The sequence below is a fragment of the Copadichromis virginalis genome, linkage group LG23, assembly GCF_057382275.1.
Source record: "Copadichromis virginalis isolate Kocher_CV1m ecotype Utaka linkage group LG23, C_Virginalis_male_GT1.1, whole genome shotgun sequence".
NCBI lineage: Eukaryota > Metazoa > Chordata > Actinopteri > Cichliformes > Cichlidae > Copadichromis > Copadichromis virginalis.
This window is the reverse complement of record NC_140639.1, coordinates 52213811-52240977: the sequence shown is the minus strand read 5'-3', so window position 1 is coordinate 52240977 and position 27167 is coordinate 52213811. Positions and strand designations below refer to the sequence as shown.

The 27167-nt window shown below is 41.0% G+C and overlaps 2 protein-coding genes across 2 annotated transcripts in view; one reads left to right on the top strand and one right to left on the bottom strand.

Annotated features, from left to right (window-relative positions):
• The window catches only part of LOC146682241 (anosmin-1-like), a 36717-nt gene extending 24603 nt beyond the window's left edge, over positions 1-12114 (bottom strand). The window contains exons 1-2 of the mRNA XM_085448368.1: positions 11932-12114; positions 5337-5396 (exon numbers count right to left, since the gene is read on the bottom strand). Coding sequence (XP_085304494.1) covers positions 5337-5396; positions 11932-12114 — 243 coding nt within the window. The remainder of the gene's footprint in view (positions 1-5336; positions 5397-11931) is intronic.
• Positions 7952-10281, top strand: LOC146682242 (uncharacterized). Its single transcript, XM_085448383.1, has 3 exons — positions 7952-8570; positions 8655-8747; positions 9536-10281. Exons 1-3 carry the CDS (start codon positions 8400-8402, stop codon positions 9845-9847), a joined length of 576 nt encoding a protein of 191 aa, XP_085304509.1. The 5' UTR covers positions 7952-8399; the 3' UTR covers positions 9848-10281.
• Positions 12115-27167: the final 15053 nt, after the last annotated feature.

Below are 27167 nucleotides of genomic sequence, written 5' to 3'. Positions count from 1 at the left end.
TCGCTTTGTGCCTGATGTTCCAACTAGTTTGGGTCATTTGCAACCTGACGGAAATATCTGTGCACAGAACAACAACGAGCGACAACAAATTCCAGCCACTCAGTCGGCGGCTTTATCTGTTTGTTCTTCCAGCATCACAGATCAACCCTTAATGATTATGTACAACTCTGAGTTTGCTGTCACAGCATGAGAGGCAGTTACACCCTGGTCAGGTCGCCCTGCAGGGCTGACAAGGGAGAGCTGCACAATTATGTGACATGATGTACTGTTTTAGAGCCCCGTGCTGAGGCGACCACATCTTTTAATCAACAAAAGGGTTGTGAAAGTTAAAAAAGGGCAAAACTCACAGTCAGTGATGTGCACTAAGATAAGGGAAGATACAGGGAAGAAGAAGTTGCTGCAAAGTAGAGTGTGGCCCACACTGTGCTGCTCCGCAGTGGAGTGTCTGATTGCCCTGTTCCAGGCCTGTCATCTCCCATCTCCTGTCCACGCTCTCCACAACAGGACGCTTCCACTAACGCACACTGACATTCCCACTCTCGTGTCATTCCCTTTGTAGCTCAGCATCACTGAGTTTTCTGCCCCATTTCAAGCTTAAATCATTTTTGTTTCACTACTCTGAAGATAAAGCAGCCCATGAAATGTATTTCTTACTAAAACCTGAGCCGTGCTGTTCTTATTTACCTACAACGCACAGCAGTGTGTGTGTCATTACACTATTATTATTGTAGTGCAGTAATTCTGTTTATGTGGTCATGTTGTGTGTCTTGGTTTAATGTTGGGGTTAAAGTGAGGCCAGGTGCAGGTTTGGGCTGGTTGGTGTTGGGGTGAGTTTCAGCTATGGTCCATATGTCAGCATGATGCCTTCTAAACTAATGGAGACATTATTGTGCTGTTGGGTTATTTTGGCAGTGGATGTTCCTTATTCCTCCATGACCAAACGGAGATAATGGAGCAGCATCTTCTCTGCTGACCGTGTAAAATGCCGTTCCTTTGGTTCCTGACACGGTTTGATTCTCTGCCCAGACGAACCCCACAGAGACCAAACAGGCCGTGTTTGTGTGTCTTGTTTCCTGTTTGACATTGTCTCTGAAAATGTTCCAGATTTTTGAACATCCACAGGCGAACTTTAACTTTTCCTAGAAAATTATTTCGCAGGTACTTGAAAATATGAGTTGAAGGAATGAAAGAAAAGGTTTTCTGGCTCTTAATCAAACATCACATCAAGGCTGTTGTGTATTGAAGGACACTAATTACTGCTGAGAGGAAGAAGGTCATTACACTGCGCTCGATGCCAGTTTGTGTATGTTTCGCTCAGGACACTGGTGTCAGCACGTGACTATGATGCTCGCTCATTGTTCCAGTGCCACAGTGCCATCTTAAGCCTTTTTTAAGAGCTGAATCGAACTAGACTGTGTGGGAGTGTCTTGTTAATCAACTCTGGCATTTGCAAATGGCTGTATGCCTGCAGGAAATAGTGACAGAAGGATTAACAAGCTCTCATTACCACCAGAGCCCATGAGGATGACATGAGGCCAAAGTGATAGGCTGTCTCACAGCAACAAGGATCAGCAAGCTTATCATCAGACCTCTCTAAGATTAAGAGCTGGGCAGGGGTATGTTGGAACTGGGACTGTCATGTTAGCCACACTCACAAGTCTGACATGAGTAATATTTTATAACACGGAGGAATATTAAATCTCTAAAGTTGTCACTACGGAGATATTTTATCTTTTACTGTGGTTCATATTTAAAGTGCTGGAGTGAGGCCCACATCCAGCCTCGGTGTTATTACTGCTGAGGTTCGATGGCATCCGTGATGTCAGACAGCTGACAGGTGAATGTGGGCAGACACGAGTGGAGGATTTCGTACTTTAATAAAGATCTGCATCGTCATTTAAGTTTCAGACGTTCGTTGAAGTTCTTAAATCAGTCTGATATTTTAAATGTGCATGTTTGTTATAAATGTAAGTAGGTATTATATATTTAAGCTGTTAATCAGCCTATCACAGCGGCCCCCAACCTTCTTTGTGCCACGGAGCAGTTTAACGTCAGACGATGTTTTCACGGCTTTAAGGTGTCGCAGATAAATACGACAAAATTAAAGACACGACCGAGACAGAAACTGGTATTTTGTAAATATAATAATAGACGTGAATTCACTGTGTAACTGTGTAACGTTGTTAGCAGCGTCCTCCTGAAATGCACCAACAACATTGAGAGTAACATCCTCCTCTCTGCCCCTTAATGCTCTCTGGTCGCTATGGTAACTCTTAAATATTTCTTTCAAAATAAGACGCACGACTACAACACGGGAAAAGACCCAGGAAACCGAGTTAACGATGAAAACCCTGAAAATCATAAATTTCACAGCTGAAAGTGTGAAAAGCCTCAACTCCCTCTCCACATCCAGCCTCGGTGTTATTACTGCTGAGGTTAGATGGCATCCGTGATGTCAGACAGCTGACAGGTCAACTCTCGCAGTGCGGTAACGACTGTACCTGCTGATTCCAGGTCTTTCTGCAGCTCAAGTTGGCTCTGGGACAACTCTTCTGATAACTTTTTTCACTCCACTGTCTGAAATCTTGTGGGGAACAACTGTCTATAGTGACATGCCTTCCCCTGATAAATGTGCATACAGTTCAATTCAGATTAATTTACACAGCACCAAATCACAACTACAATCACCTCAAGGTGCTTTATATTGTAAGACTGAACAATAATACAGAGAAAGCCCAACGATCAGATGACCCCTGAGAGCAAGCATGTGGACACAGTGGAATCATTAGAATCAGTTTTTATGATCCATAAAGCCTGGTGGCATAAATCAATCAATGAAACTACAGGCTTATATTAAAGACATAACGCTGTGGACGACCTCCAATTTCCTTCTAAATTCAGACAAAAAAAGGTTTATATTTACGGCTAAAAATCTCAGAAAGATGGTGTCTGACCGGATTCTTGGGGCATTACCTTCATTAACATATTTCCAGGCTGGACGACTGTAACTCATTATTATCAGGATGTCCTAAAAACTCCCTGAAAAGCCTTCAGCTGATCCAAAATGCTGCAGCAAGAGTCCTGACAGGGACTAGAAAGAGAGCAGATTTCTCCTGTTTTGGCTTCCTGTTAAATCCAGAATTCAAAATCCTGCTGCTCACATACAAGGTCTTAAATAATCAGGCCCCATCTTATCTTAATGACCTTGTAGTACCATATCACCCTATTAGAGCACTTCGCTCTCACTCTGCAGGCCTACTTGTTGTTCCTAGAATATTTAAAAGTAGAATGGGAGGCAGAGCCTTCAGTTTTCAGGCCCCTCTTCTGTGGAACCAGCTTCCAGTTTGGATTCAGGAGACAGACACTATCTCTACTTTCAAGATCAGGCTTCAAACTTTCCTTTTTGCTGAAGCATATAGTTAGGGCTGGGCCAGGTGGAGTTGAACCATCTGTTATACAATTATAAGCTCAGACTATTGCAGTACTTTGTGTGATGAGCGGCTCTTCTTCTTCATTCATCTCTTTTCACCCCCACATGTTTATAGACCACTGCATCGTGTCATGTTTGTCTTCTCTGTTCCTTGTTGTGTCCTGTTACATTAAAATTAAAAAAAATATTTATGCCCAAAATGGTGACTTTAAGTAAATTCATTACATGTAAATTTTCCATGTATAAATGTTACATTTAATGGAATCTGATATACAGTCAGTTCATACAAAGGATGTTTTCATTAATGTTTAATTATTTAGATAAATAACCATTTTATTTTGTATAAGTTACATTATCACATTATTACATTATCTTATCAAAATGATTGCTTGATGTTGCGTGTTAGAGTATCTCACATTGATAAGCTCTGATTTGGGTTTATTTTGCAGCAATGGGACATGGGCACCTTGCACAGGACGATGATCTCAGCAGCAAATCTACAGCACAAAGGCTGAAAAAGAAAAGACTCAAAGTGCTGCAGTGGCCCATCACAGAGCAGAACTCCGCCTGGCTGAAAGGACAGAGAAAAGCCCACAAACGTCAATGAACTGACGTAACACTAAAAAGCAGCTGGCCAACATTCCCCACATGAGTGTCAGATACTAATAAGTCATATAGAAAAGGATTGTTTCTAATTATTGCTGCTAAAGATGGTTGTTCACGCTGCTGAATCATGGATAAGCTACTTTGTTTTTCACATGAGTGGATTTAAAAACACCAGGACTACCTGAGCATCATTTCACAAACAATGTTCAGATTATCAAAAAGATAGCCATCCATCTTTTACTGTCTGCCTCTTTCATGACTCCTGATGTATTAACAGGGAAACTGCTTTGACATATAGGATGTCACAGAATAAAGAGCCACAACTGGTGATGAATGGCAGACTTAAGAAATGGGTAATAACCACTATAATCCACCAGCACGTCCCAGTACATACAGATGTACACCTGTGCACAGAGCATGCTGTCAGGTTGCATGTGGCCTGATTTATTGCTGCAAAAGCATCGAGCATAAAACTACACACACATGAGGAGAGCGAGAAAGAGTGATTTATTACTCTGAAAGGCTCCAGCAGTCCCACATGACTTCCTATTTTTACACTCACAGCTAACTGAAACTCTTCGGTTCTTGTCCGTGATGTAAACGTGTATATGAGAACAGTGTGTGCCAATAATTCTATCATTTACGTTTTAATCTGCATCTTTTCATTCATGCTGCAAAGCAAGGGGGACTTTACATGATATACATTTATAGATTTTTTTTCCAGGCAATTCCAGGATTTTTAAAAATGTACTAAGGGAGAGCAAGTCAGAGGGGCCCGTGGGAAATAAGAAAATCTATTGGAAATAAATATAGAGTTGAGAAACGAGGGAAGTTGTTTTGGATTCAAAACTGCATGTTAATGGAAATACTTGCATCCTTACAAAGGTACAAAAATACTTCAATAAAGTGCTTCAGATTGAATGAGGAGCACATTCACGTTACATGCATTCATGAGCGCATCACTTTATAAACTTCTGTCTTATACTGTATGAAAATAGCACAATGTAAAACACTTTAGACTACAAGCCACATTTAAATCATTTAGTGCACTTCATCCATCGTGCATCCACACTTACAACAATTAACTTAAACTGCATGTAGTGGGGAAACCCACACAGGGAGGAAGAACATGTAGTGTGGCCCAGTTAACCAGGAGATTTATCCAGGAGGTGAGAGTGTTGTTATTTTCTATGGACAATCAGAACACTTCATGCAAATGAGGTTCAGGAACAACCCACTGTCTCAGGTTTGTGTGACGAATGGAAAATCAGAAGGACGTACTTTTAAAAATGTCTCCTACCTTTGCACACTGTTTATGATTATGACACCAGCCCAAGGATCCGTTATTCTGAAGACGAGACTAAAAGGAGGAAGACAAGGACACAAGCATAAACAAACGGGTCTGTCTGAGTTAAGCACCAATGAATCCAGTTTAAAGCTGAGTGATGTCACTTTCAGAGGAACGTGAGAAACCAACAGGTGTCTAACTTTGCAGACTGTTAAAGTATTGAATAGGAACATCTAGTGCCAACCCTGTTCATTTAAATAAAGCATGCAGACCTCATAGCTCAGATACTTTATGCACGACGATCTTTTCCACCAATATTCAAACTTCCAAACATGTTGCTGTTGTCGGAGCAGCTCCTGTCTTTGGGATCAGACAGCAAAGACTGGTTGCAGGCCTGTTACTCTGATGTTTTTATACAATACAACCTCCAAAAAAACCTTATGACCTGGTTTTAAAACACAAACATCCAAAGTGCTCAGTTGGAGACAAGACAGGATGCCACTGACCAGTAAGTAGTGGTGGCTAGATCCATTTTTTGAATGAACGCTGAGCGTCTCCTGCTCTTCTGGAGTTAAACCTGCTGACTTGGCTGGTGAATAAAATGACAGTAACAAGAAATGTTTGTTTCTTTTTAATCTATGAGCAGCTGGGGGATTGTTCACTGTTCTCCTTTTTTCTTCTTTTTTTCCATTTCAAAGCCGTTGAAAATGTTGGCAGCAAACAGTGAGATTGAAATATCGAACAGTGATTGTCTAACAGCGCTGTTTGCTCTGTCTGTAGATAAATGGAATATGAACGATCGAGAGCGGAGACAAACTGTCTTGTTTGGTTTTATTGAAGCCAAGGTCATTATGTCAATCAACAGTTTTACTTATTTTGTTATTGGCTGTTTAAAACTGAGCTCGCATCAATTTCCTGAAAAAGACTCCTTCTACAGAATCACAGGAATCAGATAATGAAAAAGTATTCATTGACTTTTTCCATGCAATCTTTGCCCATTCTTCTTTGCAAAATAGCTCCAGTTTAGTCATCTGTGAATCCCAATTTTCAAGCCTCGCCACAGAACAACAGGATCTAGGTGTGGACTTTAATTCTAGCACTGTCCACACCACTGCAGTGTAGCTCTGGCCGTTACCAGTTTAAGCTGGCCAGTGAGCCTCACATGTGGGTGGCTGTAGCTCAGGCAGTAGTGCAGGTCATCTACTTATTGGAAGGTTGGTGGTTCGATTCCTGGCTTCCCCTAGTCTGCATGCCAAATATCCATGAGCAAGATACTGACCCCAAATTGTTCTCTGATGTGTGTGAATGTTAGTTAGAAAATGTGCTTGTGTCAATGGGTGAATGCACAAGTTGTGTAGTGCTCAGAAGAGCAGAGAAGCGTTATATAAGAACCAGTCTGTTTGCAGTGCAGTGGGGAACTACTGCATCAGGTCGATAACTGGAAACATCACCAGCGTTAACAAATGAATCATTTCTAAATTTTGTGAAAGTAGAAATAATAATAAATCATAACAGAGGTGCTGGATTAGACAGTGGTGAAACATAAAACGTATACTATGGCCCTACAGGACAAGTCGTGCTTCTAATTGTGACTTTCACAGGAGCTTTGTGAGGAATGGAGCCCAAGAATAATTAGTGTGAAAAACCTGAGGATGGACGTTAACTATAGTCTAAATCTAAAACAGGGTACAAAGAATAGCCCTAAAATAAAGTGACACGCAGATTCACAAAGTCAATGTGAGCATGTTTCACACTTCAATAGTTAATGAATTGACGTGAGTGCTGTGGGAATACTGCACTCAAAAAACAGATTCAGGTCCTCCTTTCAAAGAACACATGCAAATTATGTTAGTTGTTCACAAATGCAATTAAAAAATACCAAATTAATTTGATTTTCTTTGTGTAAACCTAAAATTATTCAAAACCAGCAGAGGCTGATTCTGAACACAAAATGAATGAGTTTGTTGGGGCACTGGGGGTAGGAGTACATTTTTGCACTTAAGTATTTGTAAACTCAAAGAAATCAATTCAAGCCCCTCTTTAAGCTTAAACATTATTTTTAATCTCATTCAACGCAAATGTAGCACTCCAGTGTTACTGCAATTATTATTCGTGTGGTGAACCTAAATTATTTTCTCTCAAAGCAGTCTTTGTCACAAGAACACAAAGTTACTGAGTTACACAACGGTCCGCCTTCTTTGAAAATTTTGCGCTCTTTCAGGATCACCTAAATGAATCCAGCTGCTCTTGGCCTCTCTGTACTTTTTGGATAAAACTACACCTTCAGGTAAGGTAACATATTATTTTTCCATATATCCAATTGTGTATTTCTTTATCAGCTAAATCTATAATGCTATTTATCATAGAAGCTTGTAACAGTTGTTTTTTGAACTTTTGGTGGTGCTACCATTCTCTTCTCTGCTTGAATACTATTTTTTTTGACAATATAGCCAGGTCTTTTCAAAAGTGCCTTGTTTTAGAGGAGAAATTGTGTAGCTGCCAACTTTTAAGTTGGAGCGTGTGCTAGCTTATTAGCAGCTAGCCATTGTGCTCAATGAAAGATGATGTCCTATAGCTAACTTCTTTCTTACTGTTTTCTTTTTATAATCTAAAAATGTGGTATTCTGTGTTTATTATTATATAATGCCATTTTCTAGTAGAAAGTATCGTTTTGAGGTGTCTTTAAAAGCACTACATAGTTTACTGAGGGTGCTACCAAAAGCGAACCATGTGGCCGGAAGAGTAACTGCAGGCAGCACAATGCGCACTCCCATGACGTTCAAACCTATTTATTATTATAAAAGATTTCGGCTACGTCCACACTTACACGGGTATTTTTGAAAACGGAGATTTTCCGTTTTCGTTTTAAAAAATAATCCCGTCCACAGGTAAACGCAAAAATGAAGGAAAACGCTGCTAGGAACATGCCAAAGCAACAGGTGGCGATATATTCCTAAACTCAGCTAAAAACAGTTTAGGTCTTGACAAACTTCACTGATGGTTCAAATGTTTAGCAACTTTCAGTGTGTTGATTCAGCAGTCTGTATTTAAACTTCTAGTTTATTATATTTGTGTATGTTTTATTTCCAGGTGAATGCAGAGTTCCTGCAGATCACTACAAAACCCCTGCAGGCGAAGTTCTTGGCTCAGCTGGACAATTTAACCGACAAGCTGATGCAAAATTTTCAGGGGAGCAAAGGAGCAAAGGGCCAAAAGATCAAGGATATCATGGCGATCAGTAGTTTGGTCCGTACTAATGATAAACCCATCAATTAAATGCAATCAATCAATTCCATTTTTTTCACCCTTTTTTTTCCACCCTTGCATTAGTATGATGACATCGACATAAAGAGGGAGCATACTCTTAAAAGCCTGGTGATCTACTTTAATGAAGATCCAGACCTACTGTTCAAGGAGTATCTGGTACGCTTATCACACTTTCTTTTCTAGATTCAATTTGAGTTAGGTTCATCGCACACAAAATCCTCATATATTCAAAAGAGACAATATAATTGTGAAATAGTATTATTCTTAATAGTCATTGTTGAAACTTGCACTGGAGAGCACTTTTTAAGGGGACAGTTTCAGCAAAAAGTCAATTGTTCATTCTTTTGGTGCTGCCATGTAGGTATCTACTGCCTCTATAAACACAGTAAATGTGGACAAAACATTCATCCATTTTCTGTCAGTGTTTCAATTCAGTTTATTTATATAGCGGTATATCACAACAACAGTCATCTCAAGGCACTTCAGAAAGTAAACACTCCAGTGGAGTTCAGTTTATTATGCCAATTAGTAAAAAGTCTTCATTATAAGGAACACAGCAGATTGCATCAAGACACTAACTAGTGTCACTGCCATTACAGCAATCTCCTGGTTTCAGGAATAATGTGCATAAAACAAGCTGTTTCAAAAGGTTCCCAATTGTGATGAAATAAGGGAAATTGACCCAGCCCCCCCCCCACACACACACTGATAGACACTGGAGGAGCTCCTGCTCTATATCAAGCCCCTCCCAAAGGGAGGTACATAATACCTGAACCCAAACTATTGATAGGAAACAGATTGACGGGTTTTATTTATGTTTGGAGTGTTTATAGAGGCGGTAGAGACCCATGTTTCAGCACAAAAGGATACAAAAGCTGAGTTTTGCATAATATGTCCCCTTCCAAGTGACAGAGCCCTTAAACCTGAAACAACCTGTTTTTCAGACCTCCTCCACTGAGGATGAACGGTTGAGGTCCACTGCAGCAACTGTCATGGGCATTTACACCATCAGAAGAGAAGGGATTCAGGAGCCAGAGGATGTTGGAGTTGTCATTGAAGGTACTACAGTTATGAACAACCTCGGTAGTGTCATCATGGCATTCATCGTCCTCTTTGGACTGATTTATGCACTTGATCTGAGCTATCCAAATGACCACAAGTACACGTTTGAGTTCTGTCAGAAGATTTTGATGAATCTGGATGGACAAAGGCTCAGTACAAAGATGCAGCAAATGAAAATGAAGATGTTTGCTTAGGCAAACAAGACCCAGCACAAAAGTTGATTTTGGCCTTTTTATATCTTTTGTTCAAACTGTGACCTTTTTTTCTTTCTTTTTTTTGGCCAAATGGAAGTTGTCTATTTTTGTCTGCTGTTATGTTGTGAGTGATGTGACCTTTAATCTGTACTACTATAGATGGATGAAAGGACTGGGGATTTAGCTCAGAAAAAGTTTCATGGTTGTAACCACCATTTTCTTTTTGATTGCTTTTGGGATTTGCAAAGGTAATAGAAAAATGTTGACAAGTTTTGTGTCTTCCAGTGTTTTAAAGTTGGTCTTCCCGTTCTTATAAGCTTGTAAATGTTTACATGTAATTGGTTTTGGAGAAGTAAAGTTGAAAGATTTTTTTTTTTATTAAAATACCTCCCCCTTGGTAACAGAAAAATGTTCGTCATGAAAACACACACACACACACACACACATATATATATATATATATATATATATATATGTGTGTGTGTGTGTGTGTGTGTGTGTGTGTGTGTGTGTGTGTGTGTGTGTGTGTATTTATGTATTGTTGGGTTGTTTCAAATCTTCAGTGACTGCCATACTATGGTGTGAATTGCAATGTTTAGTAGGTTATCATTGTGAATTTGCAAGTGTCACTATAAATATATACAATGATTCTGAAGTGAAATCTGATTTTACAGATTCCAGTTTGTTTTCAGTATTGCCTAGTAGTACAGAGGTGTGTGCTATTCAGATTTGACATTCATTACAAATGTACGTCAGCACTTTTTTGTGAGCACTTTGATTTTTGTTAAGGTTGATTTGACCATGTGACATGTATGTTTATTTACAAAATATTCTGTTTCTGCTTTTAATTCAAGTGAATAAACCTGAGTTGTAAAAACAAATTCATTTTGTCATTATTTTAATAATTAAATTAGTTTTCTGGTAATGAAAATTATGATTTAGTTGAACTCAAAATAATGATTTCAATGCAATGAAAATCTAGCTCACGTGAATGACATTGTATTGAGTTGGACCAACCAAAACCTTTCACATCATTTTAATGTACTTGTTTTCATTTTAGCAGTATTTACGAAATTGTGTTCTACTGACTCAATTTAATTGAATTGTCATGATGTATGTAGATTAGGTTGGACCAAAATAGATGTATTACGTGGAAAACCTGCCATCAGTCCAATTGAGTTCATCCAATGACTTATTTTTTTGAGTGTGGCTACTGCAAAACTAGGAATGGCAAATGATGTATCGTCTGAGGGGCAGCTTTGGAGAGCTGGAACTGAAGCAGGGACACAGTACAGTAGTCTGCTTCTTGGCATGTTTGACGAGCACCACAGCACACATTACAGGCTGGACCGTCATTCTGTGCAGTTTCATTGGACTAAGTGAGGCACACTCGAAAGCCTGAACCAAAGAGTCACACTGCAAGTGTGTGCACGTGTCAGTGTGTGTGTGCACGTGTCAGTGTGTGTGTGTGTGAGAGAGAGAGAGAATGGCAGAGGAAGAATCCGTTTGAATCCCTATAATGAGCCGTATGGTCTATTCTGGCCTTTCAGTTGAACAGTGAACATCAAGCATGACTGAACTTATTTTTATCATGTTGTCAACTCCATGATGTCACTGTTTTAGATCGTTTCAGACGCTTAGAATTTTATGATATTTAGATATCATTTCTAAAGTAAAGTTTTTTTTGTTTTTCTTGTTGAGTCAGTGTCTCTGGAGTATACTCACCATCATCCTGAGACCTTGTTTTGTAGTGTAAACGTGACTTTCCATTACCTTGTGCACTGGTTTCCCTCAGCTTTCCCTAAAGTGCCCATATCTGACTGCATATGTTTCATTTTATAGCAGTATATATAATAAGAAATATATTTACTTATATTAAAAGTTATTTTATTAACGTAATGTAACTTTACATAAACATTATTGCACAGATCTATTGTTTGAAACTCTTTTTCAGAACTCATGTAAGGGTCATGGATATTTTCTTTCAAACCAATAAAAAAAGCATTAGCTGATTTAAAAAAGTTAAATAAGTGAAATTTAAGGACTGGTTATGTATAAACAGCCGTTGTCAAAGGTGTCCTGACCTGCAGAATCGAGAGCGCCGCTACACTGTGCAAGCTGAGGCATCGCGACGCACACCTGGCCCTGGAAACGCTCTCCGACCAGGACTCATCAGCATCGGCGCGCTGCCTCCTGGCACAGACACCTGAGCTGCAGAGGAACATAATCCACAGGCTGGTCCTGACAGCGCTGTTTGTGGTCAGCATCTCCGTTCCGAGGTGGGATGCTGAAACAAAAGATGCGGAGTAATGTGATGGAAGCCCAGCTTTACTAGCTATTATATAGCCAAGGGTGGAGCTATGAGATCTAGGCGTACACAGCTCGGGTCATGAGGCTGAGGGATGCTCATGAGCCGGTGTTTTCATTCCAGTCGGTCAATGTGCGCACAGCCAGGAGTATTGGGTCAACAATTCAATACTTTATTGTCCCACAAGGGGGGATTAGTTTAGCAGCAAGGGCAACATTAAGAACAAACAAAACAATGATAAAAAGCCACAAGACAGTTATTTACTTGTCATTAGATGTAGCCAGAATAATATGATGCTCACAAAAACGCACGGAGACGAACAATGACGAATAAATGAGCAGTGGCGTCATAATTGATCGTGACTAGTTCAATGGCTGATTTGCAGTAAGGTACAGTAGTCAGGCAAATTGAAGGCTAGCTATGAATGTATTAATGAATGACCACATTCTTCACACTCTTTATTACCGGTTCCTATTTTACCCTCTCACGGCTGCAGCCTTCCAGCTCCCAGCCGAACACACACCACCAACACCAACAGTCACGGCCCACTTCAGTCCTTTAAAGAGGCTTGTTGAGCCGATGCAGCTCCGGTGCGTCCGCCCCCGCGCTCCCGCAGCCGCGCCACCGACCCACGCCCTGCCACAGAACCAAAATACAAACTTAAATTTGCTTTCATGAGCACTGGTCGTGATAAATGTCAAGCTCGAACATCTAATTACACCATCGTGGTTTGTGTGTCTGATACCAGCTTCATTGATGTTCGTTGTTTCTGTATTTTATTGATCTGCTTCTGAATCACGGGCTGCACTCCTGTGAAGACTTCCTGTTTTATGAGCCAGGGGGATTTTACGTCTGAACTTAAAAGGTTTTGCATGTGTGGCGCTGTTAATTCAGGTTTGGATGTGCACATTTGTAAAATAGTTTTACATGCAGTCAGATTGCTTTGTATTTTTGTGTGGACTGGAGTATGCATTTGTGAGCCCTTTAAAGTTACGCACAAATCACTGTACACGATTGTAAATCTTACTTTATGCTCGTGGATCATATCATAAGCAATTGTGACCTTTTTTGAGGCAAATTTCTGTCCATATATAAACAATGACCAGCTAACCTAACCCCATTAACGTCTGTGGGAGGAAGCCAGGGTACTCGGGGAGAACCCCACGCAGAAACGGCCCAGGCTGGATTTGAACTCAGGGCCCTCTTGCTTTGCTGACCACCACACCATCCTAGTTTGAATTTTTTTCATGTAAATCGGGCCTTTATTTCACAGAATTTTAGTCAATGAAATATTTTACTGTTACTCTAGCTTGTGTTTCCTTGGTGTGTTTTCTGAGTGAATGAAAAAGGAGTCTACCTACTCTGTGCTTGTATGTGCTGCTTGATGCCAGCACAGGTTGCTACTCCATTAGTAGAAAGGAAACATTTATGTTCCTGAATCAGTGATTTTACACACTGGAGACATTTTTTCCGAGGATGAGAGCTTTTTCCTCAACATGACCAGGGCATAGCAGGGAATGTATTTGTCAGGGAATTCTAGCTGGTATGTTTAGTGGTAGCTGCAAACACCATTTTTATAGACTCCTCTATTAAAGTAACCACAAGCATATCTCTCATAAGTAAGCGGTTCACTGCTGGTTTCCTTGCCCAAGGAAAGGAGAAAAATGACGTTTTGGAAATTCTGAAGAGATCCTCCTTGGATTGTCAGTTCCCTCATGCCTGGCGTAAGGGCCCCCCTTGCACTGCTAGAGCATCCTGCAGTGTTAATAGGCGCTTTTTTCTCCGCTGCACTAGATTTCCAAACAGTCACTCATGCCTCCCCGCTCCCTCTCAGGTTTTATAGTACTGTCTTTGACCTAATGAGCCTTTACAGCTGAGATTTTTTACCTCTCAGAGGTTCAAAACGAGAGGCAGAGCAGGTTCATTACGCCTCTACATATACATTCAAACACAAGGCGATGAAATGCTCCGAGTGTTTTAACTAACAGTGGCTCCTCAGTGTACTCACTGGAGAAAATGACATGAAGCCTACAAGCAATCCTCTGAATTGTTTTCCGATTTGTTTTGCATCTGCCAGGGATAGTCCTAAAATAGGCTGTTAATGAAGTGAGTGTCTCCAAAGAAGTGGTGAGCTGCTGCTGCTGTGGTGGCCCACCCACTACAGGATGGAGAAAATCCCTCTGAGCCCCCCGGTGAGGGGTTTGGCTTACTCACAAATAAAAACAACATACTATGACAGCGTAGACTCACTATGTTTGTGTTGTGTCTGCCAGTGTTCTGGGGCTTTTTTCCCTCTTTTCCCAAAATGTCCTCTACACTTCGACTGGGAAGAACAACAGCATGAAAGCAGACTTTTGATAGAGCCTGTGATCCAGTGCATATGGACAGAGCCTTATCAGTTCTATTTTCCCACACGAAAGCCATTATTTTGGCCTTAATGCTGGTGGAGTCTTGGAGAACAAAAAGAACTACGTGCTTTGACCTTTACTCACAAAGTTCATCATTCATGGGAGATTTAGAAGTAATGCAATACTGAGTCTTCATCAAATTATTACAATTTCATTGTGAAACATTGCAAACATTCCCAGACAATAACGAGAGGTTTTGGATGCGTTTTAGCACGTCCTTACCTGCGATCATTCGAAGCACCGTGAAACTGGGGATTCCAATCAGAGGTTAATGTTGAATTGGGCTGGTGGGTGAACGAGGAGGTTTGTCTTTAAATAACTTCCAAATTGATTTGTTTCTGTTTGTTTCTTTGTGAACAATCTGTGCTGCTGCTGCTCCGCGACTCATTCTTCTTTGGGAATATAATAAACTGCATTCTACAGTATACCAGCAAATGCTACATGAGCTGTCGTGCTATGATTGATGCTTTCCACCTGCTAGAATAACAGCAACAGCCCCCACCTGCCTATTCACAACGTGTCTGCCTGCTCTCCACCTGCTGATGGTCTGCAACTCTCCTGCCTACTCAGTTCCTCCTTCTTGCTCTCCTCGCTCACCATAACAAGTAAGACAGAGTCAGACACTTACACAACTCACCACTACAACACTTACCTGTTGGATCTCGCTAAGTGCTGCTCTCTTCTGTGGCAGAGCTCCTGTGATCCAATTCTCATTGAGGCTCTCCTTTACTCCCAGTTCCCTGCTTGATAACCGTTTCTCCTTCTCTGATGAACCCTACTGCAAACTCAGGCCTGAGTCTGCTCTCTGAGTCCTGCCTGATTCAATCCCTGGCTGTATTACTACATAACAGTAACAACTAAATATAAGCATACGTGCATATGTGTTGCTAGTAGGACTCAAACATGTCATAACTCACTGGATGTCCACTTTTGTGATGTTGAACGAGTTTTCACTTCAGCTCACCTCTGAACAAATTGCAGTAACTCTCTTGCATCCTGCCTCTCATTAAACACAACTAACATCCCTTGATGGTTCTTGATCTTGCATCCAACTATCTTTTCTATGGAGGTCCCTGATTCTTAATCTATAACCACGTGGGAATAGTAAGTGGAGCTGTGTTAATGTTGGTCCCATTAGTCCCAATCCCCATCTTCTGCTCAGTGAATGTATCTTCTGACAGGCACAGCTACGCATTTTTGGAGTTTGATTGCAGCCTCTGATCTCCAGCTCTAATAGTAATTTTGTATGGCTTTGCGGGCCAAATGTAATTAGGCTGCGGGCCAAATTTGGCCCGCGGGCCAGAGTTTGACACCTGTGGCCTAGGCCCTTATGTCTGTCTAATACATCCCTGCAGTTTAACTAATTGGTGTGTGTCATCTGGAGGCATGGATACATAAAGCTGGGTATCCTTTGCATAGCAATGAAAATGTATGATATGTTTTCTAATAATACTACCAGCACGTGTAATATAAAAAATGATATTGGTCCTGGCACAGACCTCTGTGGAACTCCATAATTACCTTTAGTGTGTGAATATAATTCACTATTTACATGAACAAACTGGAAACTGTTGATTCTGACTGATATGACTCAAACCACTGCAGCACATTAATCTCTATGACAATAGGTGTTCACTCGTACTCTACCAAAAGCCCCTCCAGGGACAAATAATGATCAAGACTCCAGACTCAGATCAGCAAATTCCTCCACAGGTTAATGAACAGACTCCTTACTGCTTCACATTAAGGGGATTGTGGGTTTGAACCTGCTGACCGACTGGGGCCTTTCAGTCTGGAGTTTGCATGTTCTGTGTGTGTGCCTCCAAAGACATATTGGGGTAATAGGTGACTCTAAATTGGCCATGGTGTTGTTGGTAAATGGACTGGTTCTTAAATGGTGGTTTTCTACCCTGTCTGAGCACTCAAAGCGCTTTATACAACGTGCCTCATTCACCAGCACCCATTCATACAAGCACTGTGCCTTCCAAGGCTTTGGAACAGCTTACCACTCACTCTTCACACTAACAGCTTGAACCTCATCAGTTTGGACAAATGATGTTATTTTTGCTTAACTAAAAAGATTGCACACTTCCTCCACCACTCACATTTTGGGGGGAAAAACTGCAGCCGAACAACAAAGCAAAGCAAAAAAGTACTTAAGCTGAAGAAGTTTGGAAAGCTTACATTCCAATAACCCAAAGCTGTTTCCTCATGTGGAACCATCGCAACGTACTCTTGTAATTGTTCAGTATATAAACTTCCATCATGACTGTTGCTAGAGAGAACAACATTCCCTGCCCATTACACACTCAGGAAACTTGTAGACCTCCTTTATGAGGTGTACCCCCATTGAGTGGGGTTTCCCTTCAGTAACAAGTGCCTGAAGCAGTGTGGAGCTCTCCTCACAGCTGCAAGGAGCCTGAAGGACCCCACACTGGAAAATGAGATTCCACCAGGACACATACAGAGAGGAAGACACACACACTGTTGTAAATCTAAAACAGACTTACAGTATTTATTTTTTTATTCTATTTATTTATTCGTTTCTGCATTTGGGAAAACCTTGAAAAACAAGCAGATACCCTCTGGTACGATATGATATGAGTGTTGGTGATGGTGAAGATTTACTGTCAACTAAAGAACCTCATTTTTAATGGCTGACATTTTGGAACATAGTGACAGGATGTTTAGGTTGTAAACAAAGCAACCAATTCATTGAACTTATCTAAATGGATTTAGATTAAACACTGAAAAAACAACTGAGATGACACTAATAATTTATAATCACTCATTTTTTGTTTTTCCTCCAAACAACTTCTCTGACTGTATCACTTTGTGGTTTTTCCAGCAAGTGAGTCCACAGTGGGCAGGTGTAGGTGAGATGTGGGGCTGTGTGGGCTGGGCAAACCCACATTAATCCCATGGATGTCCCAAGTGGGTGTGCCCACACACGGCAGTTTTGCCTTTTCTGGTCGTTATTTGGGATTTCTGATAAGAGCTGGCTTGTCCACAGAAGATCCCTGTGTGGTCCATGTAAGCTGCATTTGAAATGTGTTGTTTTTTTCTCATAGACACTGTCAACAGAACCCAAGCCGACCTGAAATGGTAGCTTCAGTGAACACATGGTTGAACAATGCTTGAGGCCAGTATTGGGGAAGCAGCAAAATACCTTTGCAAAATGTGACTTTTTATTTCATGTTCAAGAAAACCTTATGGGATTACCAGAATTTCTCCCCATCTTATGATTTGTAACAGGAAACAGCTGTTAGTAAAGAGTGTTCAATGGTCACTTTTTCAAGCCTGCTCTATAACGTTATTACTCCTTCTTGTTGAATAAACACATGACCAGTACGTTATTTCTTAAGTCTGATAGTGTTTGTCTACAATGGGGGGGCTTCAAAGCTGCTTGGAGATGAAGAGTGGCTACCACATTACAATCAGACATCAGACCAAGTGGGAAACAAATTGTTAGAGTTGTAGAGTTCGCAAGAAATAGCAAATTGAGAGAATCCTGAACATATCAGCTGCTACTGGAGTGAAAGGAAGTGAAGGTCAGTGATTAGTTGATGCCAACCAGGTATCTGAATGCAAACAGTATCAGTTCCTCCAAGAATCCATGTGCACAAGATATATGGATGAGAGGGCGTGAGAGAGAAAGCAGAAGGCTCCGACCGAAGCCACGAGTAGACGGTAAAAACAAGGTAAAACAGCACACAATCCATCCTGCTGGTCCTTATTAACCCTGAGGCGTCTGCAGCCCAGATGGCTTATTATTCTGCACTTCCTCCAGTTCTACCTCAGAGGCAGATAGACTAGGGCCTGCATACAAACTTAGATTCATTTCAATGTTATTTATATGCTGCAGTATCAAATCACAACAACAGTCACCTACTGGAGCTGTATATTGTAAAAGGCACCCTACAACAATACAGAAAGAACCTCAATCATAAGCACTTGGTAACAGTGGGCAGGAAAAACAGAATGAAACCTCCAGCAGAATCACGCACACATCTGCCATGATGGGTGTGGGTGAGGGGAGGGAGACAGGCCAAAAGACACACTGTGGAAGAGATCCAGAGATTAATAATAACTAATGATTAGATGCAGAGTGGTGTATAAACACAGAGAGAACAAGTGAGCGAGGAAGATGCTCAGTGCATCATGGGAAGCCCCCTGGCAGCCTAGGCCAATAGACTATGTGCACGTTAGCATATGCTACTTCCGGTGCGGAAACTCCTGTGGGGAGCTTTGTTTCCAGTGTCCTAGTCACGCCTGGTTTACGGTCCAAAACAAGTTAAGCAAATGATTGAATCAAGCGGCGATTTACATTTCTATAGATGTCTCGGGCATTTACCCAATATATCTGTAAATGATGTTCATCGACTTGTCGATATTTTTCCCCTGCGCCTCAGAGCAAAAGAGAAAATGGATTCAAATGTTTCTCAGTATCTGTAAACAGCGGTCCCTCGTTTATCGCGGGTGTTATGTTCTAAAAATAACCAGCGAGAGGTGAAATCAAGGAGCCAATTTTATTTTTTGACGGTGCAAAGCGTTTGGTGGACATCGTGGACATACAGCACTGCACTTCAGTTACACTGCTAGCATCGATGCAGCGATTCTGTACTGTACAGGAGAGACCAAGGAGATCGTCTGCAGCGATCAGGACGCAGGACACAATGTGACGTAAAGAAATAAGCATGCTTGCACTAAAAAATCTGCGAAACAGCGAGGTGAAAGGTGAACCGCGTTATAGCGAGGGACCGCTGTAATTTTGAAGGTAAGTCACAACATACCCTTTCTTTCCGTTTTCGAGTTTTGGACATGATTTTGGAGGATATCTTCGCAGTAGCGATTGACCGCAAAGTAAAGATACCGGAAATGTACAACCCCACATCCGGTCTCAAACCAGGAAGTTAGCATTTTCTCGTGCACAGGGTCAATTAACCCTTTAAGACCTACCATAGAACCAAGTCCACCACAGCTTTTCTTTATATTTTTAGATGCTGTAGTGCCAATTTGGGAGTATTTCAAGTTTCTATACAGCAATACAATCGTTATATCCCCAATTTTAATAATATGCATGCATTAAGTCCATAGTAACTACATAAATTGCAAAAAAAAGTGCAATAAATTGCAAAAAAATTGAAAATCATCTTTGTTTTTTTTACACATATTTCTAGTTAGAGAAATTTCAGAGGTAAAAAAGTTGCACAAAATAATTTCCAACCACATAAATTTATTTTGAGTGTCTTCATAGTTTTATTTTTGAGATACACCAATTTTTATATACTGCAGGAAAAACAAAAGTAAATATTATAATGCATATTTGCAAAAAAAACCCAAAAAACAGCATGTGCATCTAAATAAGCTATATATCTTTGTAATTGCCCTATAGGAAAAAAAACGTCCAGTTTTGGTCAGGTAATGGCGGACATCAGATAGATTGTGCTGACGTTTAGTAGGAAGTGTTATGAACAGCTCATCAGATCAGAAAGCGTGTTTCTGGAATATAATATGTTTGTTGCTGCAGATGCTTTTTACACAGGGTTAAAGTGCAACTAAGGGAGGGTTCAGGGTCACCACTGCGATCCCTATAATCTTTATCAAAAAGAAAAGTTTTAAGCCTTGCTTTGTCCACTAACCTTTTGGCCTCGTCCTAAAAGAGAGCTGCTCTCTCTCCCGTTCCAGATTACCACACCTGATTGCTACAGCTGAGCAGCATCAAGATCGTCTGTGGAACAGCATATAGAGCTCCAGCAACAAATGCTTTGCTCTTTCTTTTGGCGCTTGGAAGTGTGTGCCTGCCTGCTATCGCTGTTTTGCTTTGGTTACTGGAAGCCAAAGGTGGGAAATATGTGAGACCTAGTTTGTGTTGCTATGTAGTCATGGTATTTTGAAGTTGTAGGGGTTCGCTGCCATTTCTTTTTTATGTAAACCGTTTCTTTAGACCCTACAATAATACATGCAGAGAGAAACCCAACAATCATACGACCCCTCAAGAGCTTGGCGACATTGGGAAGGAAAACCTCCCTTTTAACAGGAAGAAAGTGGCTGTTTATAAAGACATATCTGTGGGATATTATGAATTATTTTTTTCTCTAATGGTAAAAATTCTATTACTAGTTGAGTTTAAAGGAATACTTAGTTCAACACAAGTCTGACTCTTTTTTGGACTGACCTGACGGATCCAACGTATAGTGACTGTCATGGTTCTGAGTTTGTTTTGTATGTTGCCGATGACATTTTCCACTAGTTAATCTTGAGTTTATTCTTTCCATGTTCCTGAGTTCCCTTTGTTTCTTGTCCTTTAGGTTGCACTTGTGTTGCCTGTGTCTCTTATGTCTCTTTCCTTCCGTGTCTTCCTCTTTCTCTCTCCCTCCATGTTCCTCTATGTTTCTCTGTGTTCCTCACCCTCTCGCTCCATGCCTTAGTCATGTCTGTGTCTCCCTTACTGGTACCCATGTTCTTCTCCCTGTGGTTCATCCTTTGTCTCCTCAGTCTGTCATACACTGTCTTTCCTCTGTTCAGTTGTCAAGCGTACATGTCCTTGTCTGGGTTTCAGCCACTTCCTGTTTTATTTTGACAGTCCCTTGTCTCATGTGTATTGTGTTCACCAGCTCGATAGCAGACCGGGAGGTCAAGGAGCCCGGCGAGAACAGCAGACTCCCGCACATCGTTTTCAAACCCCCCACGGTCTTTCACTACTCAGGTTAAACATGATGTATAAGCCACTTAGATAACTTCGAAATGTTAATGTTTGGTTAGTTTCAGTGTTTATTTGTTCTGAGTAAATCGGTTTGGCTGAGATTAGCTGACTCTGGATTAAATCTAACATTAAAAATATTTTAATTCAGGAAACATTTTCACCGGGAACAAAAACAGCATCTTAGTACATGGAGATTCTGAAGGCTGCTTCAAAAATGATCAGATTCTTTTAAATATTTTTTTCAGTTCTCTTCCAAACCCCAGCAGCTGTCTGTCATTTTTGAGTGTCCACCAGGGGCGGAGCGTGGGGGTGGCTTACTGGGCTTAAGCCCGGGTTGTTTTGTCAGAAGCCCGGGGTCTTTTGGAGTGTAATTTTTTCATAGTTAGATGCCTGGCTGACAACTGTATAAAACAAAAAGTACACACAATATTCGAAGCACATAGTGCACACTGTGGGAATTTACGACTGTGCGTGAATCCCCCCTGATATTGGTATGATCCGAGCTCAGGCACTAAGCGACTGAGCGAGGGGGCGGGGCAGCTGCTGCCTGTGAGTGCGCTGTTGGAGGTTGGAGAGACAGAGCCAGCCATACTAAGGAGAGCTTAAGTTTGACCAGGTACCAAAGCAAATCATTCGTACCGTACAAATAATGTAAATATGACGGTGCATCACGAAAGATATCAAACTGATCACTTGACCAATATTACCTTACTTGCTCTTCAAGTGACTCAACAAATGGCGAAATGAAAAGCCGAACAAATGCTATTTTTTTTTTTTAGAGATTCTTAGCTTACGTGTGTTTATTTCATATTCTCAGTTCTTACCCTCCCAGACTAAATCGGTTTCAGTTATGTACTGAAACATAAGAATGGACATTAGAGGCTTCTTTCAAAGAAAAACTCAGGTAAATGTTATTTTCTATATTATGCTTTGTATGTTGTTCAGTATATTTCTATGCAAAACAAGAGGGATTTCAGTACACGGCAGGATATTCACATTTGTAACCAGATATTTACACTTTAGGGAGAAAACAGTTTTACTGTACAACATCAATTTAGAGTAAACTTTTATTTTAGACAAATATTGAAATATCTTTTGAATTAGTTAAATGTCAGAATAAAGAGAGAGAGATCGGTCTATTTATCATCACTTTCATCAAATTTAGGAGTACATATACACTAAGTTTATTGTTAAATAATAAGAAACTCCAGACGATTCCATTCTGAGCTGAAGAAGCTTCTGATTGGTTAGTAGAGTCCATGTGAGTAAACTGGTGACACACCTGTGGATGCATATAAGGCAAAACACAGAGCCTGTTTCTGTGACATGGGAACATCAAGAGATGTCAACCAAAACACCAGGAACAGAACTGTGGAGCTCCATAAGTGTGGCTCAGTTTGAATACAATTTGGTGCCATTTACAATTAAGAAATACAGACAGTTTCTCTCTTTACTCTTAAAGTTAACAAATATAAATTAAACATTTAGTCTAATTTGAGGTTTTACCTTAAATAAGTGTTTGTGTTTTTATCTGAAGAGCATGTAAATATCTGGTTTCAACTGTATATTTGATGATGTTGGTGTTTGGTTTGATTCTCAGCACAAAGAGGGAGAGAGAGGGTGAGAGAGGGAGATGGAGAGGAGAATGAGGACAGAAGAGAAATGGAACAAGAACCAGGTGAGACAGACATGTTAGTCAAATGGTTGTTTGCCAAAACATCAGAACATGTATCTCGTACCTAGTGTATCTTTTTAGGTTTGTTATTTTTCAAATTCTATATTTATTAAGTTATGCAAACTTATTTGCACAACAAGGCTAATTAGTTATATAAACTTTTGTGAATCTAAATAGAGTACTTTGGTAGAATTAAAAATAATATGGCGGACTTCCGGTTTAGGTGACTATGGCGTAGGTCGCACCGAGCGTAGCTCCTGCAGAGTCTAGTTATTATCTAGCATTTCCAGGCACATTTTGACGGGTTTTTTCTTTTTGTTTAGTTCCGAGACAAGACTGTTTTTGCTTTTTGTGTTTACAATGTCGCGTAAGGTTAATAGGAGCGCAAGCACCTCTCAGCCGAACTTGCGGCCTGCTGCTAACACTGCATCCCCGCCTCGTGGTAAAACTTCGCCACTGCCTGGGTCACCCGACACGCCGCTCGTCGATACGGAAAAATTCACGAAAGCTGAACTCCTCTCTGAACTTCGTGAAGAAATTTCAGCACTGTTTAAAAAGGAACTGACGACAGCGTTTGCGGAGAATCTCACGTCTATCAGGTCCGACATACAGCAACTAAAAACGGACCTTTCCTCAGATATAACTACCATGCGGCAGGAATTCGCTGGCCTCAGGAGCACGGTTACGGAGATGGAACAGTCTCTCTCCACATGCACGGATGATATTGTCCACCTCCAAGCCAAAGTGGATGCGATGTCAAAGGAGTTGGCCAAATTGGAGAATAAATGCGAGGATTTGGAGTCCAGGTCTCGCCGCAATAATATACGCATTGTTGGTGTGCCAGAGGAGAACGTCCTGTCCGCTACAGATGTGTCCGTGCTGTTGATGGAGGCATTTCAGCTTGGGAAGGAGCCGCTTGTAGACAGAGCCCACCGAACTTTGGCCCCCAAACCTAACACCGGTGAACGCCCCCGTGCTATGGTTGTGAGGCTGCACTATTACGCGGACTGTGCTAGGATTCTCCAGAAGGCCAGGGAGCTGCAGAGAGTGCAGATAAATAATATGACCATTTCTGTGTTCCCCGACCACACCGCTAAGACAGCGCGGGTCCGTGCGGCTTTCAATGAGGTCCGTTGCCAGCTTCACGGCATCCAGGGAGTCCGATTTGGGATCCTCTATCCGGCAAGACTGCGGATCACTTATCAAGGAATGCAGCGCGACTTCGTCTCGCCAGATGAGGCCAAGGAATATATTAAGACAATAACCACGCGATAAAAAAATATAGCGGGACAATGTTTGTTTGTTTGAAATAGCGTATGATCCTAATCCAAACCTCATTGTGGTAAGCTAAGTTTGTTACTCTGCCAAACACTTGTTTTGTTTTACCTGTCTAATAGTAAAATATAATTAGGTTATTTTTATTTTATTTGTGCCTTTTAATCTATTGAGAAATGACTCTGTTGGAGCTTTGGTTTGACACGGTTCGTTTCGTAGTCGGGAGCGTTTTTGTTCAGATTGCTCCGGGTGGGAGCGTGCACTGCCGTCTCCATCGTTTGGGGATGGGGGCTTTTGCTGTGCAGGGGGGAGGCGGGAGGGTGTGTTTGACGTGTTATTATTATTTTTATTCTGAAGCTGTACTTCTGTTGTTGTGGGTTTGCGTTGTGTGTTTGTGTGAGTGTGTTTTTCCACTTGTTCTTTCTTTGGGGGTGAAGAAATAAGTATTTTCTCTTTTATCTTTCTGCAATGACCAGTACTTCAGGTCAGTCCTTAGGCAATAGTGGTATTAGATTTTTAACTTGGAATGTCAAAGGTATGAATAGCCCAATTAAACGATCTAAAATATTCTCGCATCTTAAACGTTTAAAGAGTGATGTAATGTTTTTGCAAGAGACCCATTTGCGAGATCAGGATCATCTTAGGCTCAGGTGCCCATGGGTGGGTCATACTTTCCATTCAATGTTTAATTCAAAAGCCAGGGGGGTGGCGATCTTAATAAACAGAAGGGTACAGTTTACAGCCTCTGAGATTAAAGCTGACAAAAACGGGACATATTTGGTTGTTGTAGGCACCATGTACAATGTACCCGTCCTCTTAGTCAATGTGTATGCGCCAAATTTTGATAATCCAGGTTTTACAGATGCACTTTTGAGTAGTCTCCCTTCCCTTGATACTCATCTTTTGATATTGGGTGGTGACTTAAACTGTGTTATTGATCCTGCCTTAGATCGCTCGAATCCTCGGACCCTGACCCAATCCTCTATGTCCAAGTCTATTTCAGAGTTTATGTCTCAGAATGGTTTTGTAGATCCCTGGAGGTTTTCTAACCCTACTGCCAGAGCGTACTCTTTCTTTTCTCAGGTACATCAGTCCTTTTCGCGGATTGATTATTTTTTTGTGGACGGTTCCCTTATTCCAAAAGTACTGTCATCTACATATCATCCTATTGTCATTTCCGATCACGCACCACTTAGCGTTGACATCAAGCTCATAGCCCGGTCCTCTTTTTCCTCACCCTGGAGATTTAACTCTTTGTTGCTTTCGGATGAGGGGTTTGTTACCTTTATCAAATCCGCAATTGATGAATTTATGGTGTTTAACGACAGCGATACTGTTACGAGGTCATTGCTTTGGGAATCTCTTAAGGCATATGTGCGTGGGCAAATAATTTCTTTCTCTGCCCATTCCACTAAAAGCCACAAAGCCAAACTTCAAACTTTGACTACGCAAATTTGTGACATAGATAGACAGGTTGTTGACAGTCCCACTCCTGATTTGCATAAAAGACGACTTGACTTGCAGACCGAATTTGATTTACTTTCTACGGCAGATGCTGAACGTCTCTTACTTCGTGCGCGTGCGACTTATTATGAACATGGTGATAAGCCCAGAAGGCTTTTGGCCCATCAGTTAAAACGTCAGGCCTCTTCTCGATTAATTTCTCAAATTAAAGATGCGGCAGGCAACTTGGTCTCTGATTCAAAGGAAGTCAACGAGGTGTTTAAGACGTATTATTCCTCCCTATATGAATCTGAATCTGCTGCTGACGCCTCTGAGATGGATTCCTTTTTTAACGGTCTTATAATGCCCACTGTCGATCCTGTTATAGCTGAACAATTAGATGCCCCTTTTAGGTTGGATGACATTGTGCATGCAATCAAGACCATGCACAATAGTAAGGCACCAGGACCTGATGGGTTTTCAGTTGAATTTTTAAAAACATTTAAGATAAGATAACCTTTATTAGTCCCACACGTGGGAAATTTGTTTTGTCACAGCAGGAAGTGGACAGTGCAAAAGTTATGAGGCAAAAATTAGAATACAATAAGAATAAATACAGTACACAACTGTACAGAATAGAATAAAATAAAATACTATATACAGTAGAATAAAATAAATATACAATAAGACAAGTTTGTAGACAAGTTAGCCCCACTACTTCTTTCAGTGTATAATGAATCTTTTGTACGTGGTCTATTGCCCCCTACATTGTCTCAAGCACTAATTACTGTTCTCTTAAAGAAGGGTAAGGATCCTACGTCTTGCACCTCGTATAGGCCTATTTCACTGCTGAATGTTGATGTTAAAGTCTTGGCTAAAATTTTAGCAATTCGCCTTGAAAAGGTTCTTCCTACTATTATTTCAGATGAACAGAATGGCTTTATTAAAGGCCGCCAGCTGTTCTTTAATGTCCGCACGCTTTTGAATGTCATTCTCTCCCAACACTCGACCACTAATTCAGAAGTAGTTATCTCACTTGATGCTGAGAAAGCTTTCGATCGTGTGGAGTGGAGCTTTCTCTTTGCGGTCTTGCAAAGATTTGGTTTCAAGGACAGATTCATTTCATGGATTCGACTGTTGTACAGGGCACCCCAAGCCAGTGTCTATACAAATGGTGTTTCCTCTGGCTACTTCTCATTGTCACGCGGCACGAGACAGGGTTGCCCCCTGTCCCCCCTACTTTTTGCTATTGTAATTGAACCCCTATCTATAGCTTTGAAGGCTCTTCCTCATTTTCGTGGTATTTCCCGGTCAGGCCTTGACGTAAAATTGTCTTTATATGCAGATGACCTGCTTCTATATGTTTCTGATCCCTTATCTAGCATACCATCGATTGTGTCTCTATTAAACAAGTTCGGCTCTCTGTCAGGTTACAAAATAAATCTTCTTAAAAGTGAATGTTTCCCCATAAATTCTTTAAGTCTTACACTTAAACAATCTGACAT

Coding starts and splice junctions, on each gene's coding strand:
- LOC146682242 (XM_085448383.1), top strand. CDS start 8,400: ATGTTTTATTTCCAGGTGAATGCAGAGTTCCTGCAGATCACTACAAAA. Junction 8,571..8,654: donor TCATGGCGATCAGTAGTTTG/GTCCGTACTAAT, acceptor CCCTTGCATTAG/TATGATGACATCGACATAAA. Junction 8,748..9,535: donor TACTGTTCAAGGAGTATCTG/GTACGCTTATCA, acceptor CCTGTTTTTCAG/ACCTCCTCCACTGAGGATGA.